The 6,604-nt window shown below is 33.8% G+C and overlaps 1 protein-coding gene across 1 annotated transcript; it reads left to right on the forward strand.

The window, feature by feature from the left end:
* The first annotated feature begins 125 nt into the window (after positions 1–125).
* Positions 126–4,402, forward strand: LOC105341811 (snRNA-activating protein complex subunit 5). The gene is made up of 4 exons (XM_011448536.4): positions 126–257; positions 2,332–2,646; positions 3,564–3,803; positions 3,914–4,402. The coding sequence occupies exons 3-4, from the start codon at positions 3,603–3,605 to the stop codon at positions 4,076–4,078; spliced, it is 366 nt and encodes a 121-aa protein (XP_011446838.3). The 5' UTR covers positions 126–257; positions 2,332–2,646; positions 3,564–3,602; the 3' UTR covers positions 4,079–4,402.
* Positions 4,403–6,604: the final 2,202 nt, after the last annotated feature.

Consider the following 6,604-nt stretch of genomic DNA (forward strand, 5'->3'; position numbering starts at 1 on the left):
ACCGTTTCTTTCATTACAAAACTCTTAAAATTTCCTTAAATTTAATAAATGAAATGATAAAGTAAAGTTTTTAAGTATTTTATCGTTACTTTGGGTCTTTTTATAATTTTAGATAACTTCAAGGTTAATTAGGTATCTTTAAGTTTCTTTTGGGTAAATCGACGCACCGTGGTTGTGAAAACGAAAGTAGAACAAGTGCACGACTACTGAACGTAAAATTTACTCCGAGAGACTGGTTCAAACGAATGAATACGAGTGTAAGTTTAAACATTTACCTAATACAATTTGATAATAATTGCAAAAACTATTCCTTTTGATCAATGATGTAAAACAGTAAACTTGGATGAATGTATGAAGCAACGGTTTTCAAGTTCTGCATATCTTCAACCTCTTACAATCTTTACCTTCTTTGTTTCAATACTTTTATTAACGTACGTGTCACTTTTAAAGCAGAGTTATATGTACATGTCAGGGTTGCGGTACGGGGGTCACAGAAAGATTGGAAAGTATACCTTAATCAGCTTTACAATGTCGTTGAATAATAAAAATTTATAAAAATTTAATAAAAATAACACAACGTTCAATTTTGTCTCAGAGTTTTTCCATTTGTAAAAAAAAATATTGTCAGTTCACTTTGGCATTTAAGGTGTTACAGTGGTGTCTGGTAAGACTTTTCTGAGAATCAAGAGTCACAAATTACCGAAATATGCAGAAATCACTGGAGTCCTCTCATAATATATTATATAGATGTGAACATTCATTCAGAAGAGTGCAAGTTACAGTTGTTTCCTATCTCTGAAGAAATGTCCTCATTGGTTAGCTTTTGCAAGATTTTGAGACTGGCAGATTTTTGTTGTTCAATTTACAGTCATTACAGTTAGAGTTATTTCCCCTGATTCAAAGTGCTAATGATATCAGAGTTCACGTCGGTTATCTAGCTTTTTAAACACTTCCTGGAGGATTAAAATTACGAGAAGTATGTTGATTTATTTACCTAAATAGCATGATGTTCTTGAGGTTATACATTTTTTCTGGTTCTCAAAAGTTTTACTTTGATTCAAACTTGGCATTGCATTGTGAGTTGAAATTTACTGATGCCTGGAAAATCTGACTAATCAGTGTGCAAACCATTGTGACGTCACTCGATTGTATTTTGAATGAAAGTGTGCCAAGGACCAAGGTTAGAGGTTGGGTGTTGCGGGAAGATTGTGTCAGCAGTATATTTACCTAGTCATTAATTATCTTTATCTATGCATTTGGTTAGAATTTACTCTTCACACTGCCACATACCTTGCCTGTAGAGCTTGCTTTTCACTTGCAAGCTGTGCACCAGTGAGCTGCGCACTCTAAAAATGATATACAAATGTATTCATTTCAGTGACTATGTATTTAGTTTTATGAGGTTAAATAGTAGATGCATAGAATTTTTTGGCAGGCGTAAGAGTCATCTCTTTTTGGAGCACACTCTTGCTGACACACTCTCTTGCGAATCGTGTGTAGAAATGAAAAATAAAGTCCAATATTTATTTCTATAATGCTTTTTTTGATGAGTGTTCTCAAATAATAGAAAAATATGATCCCCTAATGGTTAACTGTAAGCATAAAGAAGATTTTCCACAGGTGTTATATGATTGTACCTCACAATGTAAAAGTTCCTGGAAGATTAACAAACGTATCAAATTTTCTAACATAATTTTAATGTGATAAATTTCAGATATTAATTTATACTGTGATTTTTTTGGGGTTGAAAAAAAAAAGTAATTGAACAGTTAAAATAATGTATTACGAATTGAGGTAACCTATAGAGGCAAATATATTTTTTGGCAGGCATGGTTTCCTGACAGGCATTTGCAGGCATTTCACTTTTAATTTATCGACCAATCAAGGGCTGTCGGGGGGCATCAGGAGGTTGTACAATAATCACTTTGTACCGTAAAACACTTTTTGAATATGACCCTATCAGTACAGTACCCATGCATGTCTTGATCTTCTGAAACAGCTCTGTAACCTTTGTAATCCTGTACGTAATAGAAGAGACAAAGCTACTGATTCAAGAGTATGTAAATTTTGTAAACCTGTTTTAGAGGAGACATTGGTTGTAATATTTACAGTGCTTTGTTATCATTGTATCTCTTGTTGCCTGTTTTTGAAGAGAAATCATTCATGGATATTGATGTAAATATTGTTGCAATCTTTTGGTTGACTCTTTCTTACAAAAGGTTTATTTTTCTTGCAGTTGTAAATTTATGATTTCTCAAAAATGTTTGATGATCAAAGAAAACCAAATCAGTATTAAAATAAACATTTTTTAATTATTTTTTTTGTTTTCAGGAAACAGATATTTCATGGAAGCTGACACTGTAAAGCAGGAACAGCGGACGGTTCTACGCGAGCGGTTTCTTCGTATGTGTGCAGCCATCACAGGACAATCGGCCAACATTTGTATGCAGGAGAAGACTAATGTCCAGTGTATCTTGGGACACATAGACATTGATGTTCAACACGTACAAGTCAAAGATCTTCTGACTCCAATGGGAAAAATTCCCCACGCTGTGCTCCGTCTCAATGATGTAATCTCTATCCAGATTCCAGACCTCAAACACAAAGAATACTGAATCCTGCATTTGAAGTGTTTCAAACATATCAGTAAGTTAATATTTGTGTTTCAATCAATTTAAGTACCCACCCACCAGTCTACAACAACTGCAAGTTTTTCAGCTGAGAAAAATGAATTTTGAAAAAGATCTTCTTGCAATATATTTCACTGACAAATACATGTCTCTTTGTGTAATACTTCACACTGTGTGGGATGACTAAATAACACTTGTATCGTGTATATTGCTTATTGATCTTGTTTCTCAAAATTGGATAAGCCTCACCAAAGATAAGAAAACTATATTAGAATTCTTATTTGGAAGCTCTGATTTTGTAAAGAAGCAACTCAAAGTAAAAAGTTGTATAGTACATGTACCTGATCATCTCACTTTTATAAACAGCTTACACGATATGTTATTGACGTGAAGTAAAACTTAATCTCCGCTCTCATCTCCTTATGTTCTTTGCAATATTAATTGAAGTCGCTTATGTTGAAATATATGCTATTTTAAAATTGATAATAGATCTTCTGAGCTGATAGTGGCTATTTAAAGACAGTTACATTTAAAACATTCTCTTAACATGTTCATTTCCACTTATATTTTGAGCTTAGGATCTATTTAAAAGAATTGTACCTGTACAAGTTTTCAAAACCTAAATTATTTTTAAACAATCTATGAAATAAAATAAAAGGTATTTGATGTTGGTATAATAAAATTATATTGGCATAATATAGGAGCAATCATTCAAATGGGTTTTTAATTAGATTCATCATTGCTTTTGGTAAACAAGAGAGATGTATTTTCTTAGATAGTCCTTGATGTATGCATAGCGAAACCCATGTTGAATAATAGACTTTAGGAAACTAGCCAATTATGGATATAGCGAAGTAAATCCACTAGTTCCTGGGACTTTGCTATAACCAAGTTTTACTGTAGAATAAATGCACACTTTCTCTGTACATTTAGTTTTTAGAGAAGTAAAATTTGCAGAGAAGTTAAACAAAGATGACTGAATTAAAGGAATTAAAGCGACTGAAGGATGAAGAGAAAAGCCTGATGAATATTGCCAGTAAACTGAGTGATCAGCTGAATCGTCTTAAGGTAGAAGAGCTGGCCCTGCTGAGTATGCTACACAAGGAGGGACTTCCAGTGAACACAATGGAGGACACTGATGTAGGGACAGAAGAACAACAATCGGACAGTCAGGTACAGATACTGGACACATTATACATGTGTAGTTTGTTAGAGTCCTTATCAACAGTAATTAGACATAAGTATTTAACATTGACTGTATTTACTTCTATTTCAATTTGAAGCCATCATCCTCACAAGAAGTTGTTGAAAGGAGAGTGGAGTTGGTACCCTTGGATCTCCATGTAAAAAACAACCAAGAGGATGAAGAATTTGAAGAAGAGGAAGAAGAAGAGGAAGAGGAAGATGATGATCTCAATATGATGATGTCACATTTTAATGATGGATGATTTTACAGTGATGTCATCAGTGATGAACAGTTTCCTCACATTGTAGCATTCATTAAGTTATTGTTTATCTTAACTAGCAAGTAAACTTATTAAAAACTTGCTGCATGGACAATAAATCTAAATCTGATATATAAAAAATATGGATTTTTAGAGATTCATTAGAAGAATGTTTAAATATCTAGAAACCATATTTTTGTATCATTTCCAGTTGCCTGTCATTTGGAAGTTCATTAACTAAGAACTAAAGACAATGCAGAAGCAAATTAGTTTTGTATACTATGATTACCAGTATTTGTAATTTTTAATAAACCAACAAAATCTGAAGCAGTCTCTTAACTTGTAACTGATGAAGTTTTTCATTTGCATGTACAATGCAAGATACCAGCTGGCGAATATTACACTGGCAATTATTAACGTTTAATCTCCCAAGAATAAAAAATCATTGAAGATAAGTTGTACTTGTTGATGTCTAAAGTCATGTCGTCGGAGGGGAGATGTATTACTGGATTTTTTAAATAAAACTCACAAGCACTTGACATATTTATATGTCCTCTGTAATGGAAAAAAAATCCCTCCGACCAATGCATGTAATAATAAATTGCTAAATGAAGAACCCGGATTCTGATGCCTATGCGAAATCGAGCTTATTTAAACCAACATTTTTTATGAATGCCTGCATTTCGAAGTTTGGGAGTTAATTTTAAATACTATGTACGCTTTTTTGTCCTCACAAGATTATTTTTTTTTACACCATGGGATGATTTGTCGAAAAGAATCATCGAAGTCATAAATTTTAGGCGCGGATCCTGGATTTTTAACGCTGTTTGTCCATATCCATACGAAAGAGGAGAACCAGTCCAAATTTTTGAAATTGCTAAAAAGGCCTCATCCGATAACCTTTTAGTTAGGGGTTGGTTCAAAATATGTCTGTTACTAACGATATGGATTCTGTAAACTAAACGCCCACACCTCTCCAGACTCTCGCTTGAATAAAAAGTAAATGTTACATCAAATATTAAATCAACAATTTATAGAAGGAAAACGGGCTAAAATTGCAGCTATTCTAGCTAAAAAAAAAAAGAAAGATAGCAGAAAAGGGACTTTTGCCGTCGCTTCTTCGCTCAGGTCTACGCACAACTTGCCCATCTTCGCTCTACACATGATAGAGGAATGGCCCAAAGTATCACCAAAGGAATGCCACATTACGATACTATCGCTATGATTAGATGGGAAGTGTTAGGAGTAGGAACTATTTAATCGCACTATGACTTTTTTAAAATGAATATTGACGAATCAACTGTCATCAACATGAGGTTTATTTTGTCATAAAGAATCCACAATTTAGACTAGATTCATCTATATTGAATTTTAAGTTATTTCTTTTTACTGAACTAAGACTTTACTGCAACATACGGTTTCTTTCGTGAGTATTGATTATTTTTCTAACGAGATTTTAGTGTAGTAATTAATTTCTTGTGTACAGGGCATCATTATCCTCTTTTAAGACCCCACAAGGTGAAATGTTATTGCAGATCTTACTATCGAGAAGCCAGTCGACAATTGCGGGGAGATATGAAATATAATACCGTTTATTGTTCTATGGAAAGATTTTATTCCCAAAACATAATGAACACATTCTGCTACACATTAGTCTTGTATTGATTTCTATTTTGATTCTGACTGAACGGTCATTTACAAACCATGTAAAACTTGATGTACGGGTTAAGTACTTTGTATTAGACCACACCAATAAAACGCTGCTGTGTAAATGCTCTCATAACTGCCAAATTCCTTTGATCAAATTTTACCTGCAACTATGTTCCATAAAATCAGTGGACAGTCCCCCTCAGTACTAAATCTCGATTGGCAGCATTTTTCCGATCTCTGACGGAAGAACAAGAAACATAATCAATTCTCAGAACTTAGAGCAAATACATTGATATGCTACATATAAGTCAGCAATCCTGCGCAATGAGTAAACATTTCGATAAAATCTGGTCATACATCTTTCAGTAAACTGCTGGCCTTTTTTCTTTTCCTGAATTGATGTGCCTCTAGACACGGTTCCATGAAAAATGGTTTTAGACATTTTGAAATCGCCATACTTTTCCGCCGCAGAGAAAATTGTCAGCATGGTTTTTGTCATGCAAACACCGTGTCATAGAGATCCTTCATGTTCTAGAAATATTGTCCTTTCCTCCACTGTATATAAATTCAAAGGTGACTTTCACATATACCACGGCGAAGTACTATTCATGGCACTTCAAAGTCATACTTTCCTTTATAGGAATGCATGCACATAATAATAATCATGCACATAAAGGGGGTGGGGGGGGGGGTAGCTGGCGTTTTAAAATATTACACATTACCATGTTTTAAAATTTATATCGACAAAAAAAAAATTCAATACAAGACGAGCTCCCCCTCTTATAATGGATTCGGATTTTGATTTTTTTGGTTGCTTTTTAAGGTATAGGTTTACTCCCTCCCACTGTAAAAAACCGATGCTTGTAACCTGCAAAAATT

Source organism: Magallana gigas, chromosome 5, assembly GCF_963853765.1.
Source record: "Magallana gigas chromosome 5, xbMagGiga1.1, whole genome shotgun sequence".
NCBI lineage: Eukaryota > Metazoa > Mollusca > Bivalvia > Ostreida > Ostreidae > Magallana > Magallana gigas.

Bases quoted from the DNA above. Each gene is read 5' to 3' on its own strand.
- LOC105341811 (XM_011448536.4), top strand. From the start codon at position 3,603: ATGACTGAATTAAAGGAATTAAAGCGACTGAAGGATGAAGAGAAAAGC. The intron at 3,804-3,913 runs GTACAGATACTG...TTCAATTTGAAG, and splicing joins AACAACAATCGGACAGTCAG to CCATCATCCTCACAAGAAGT.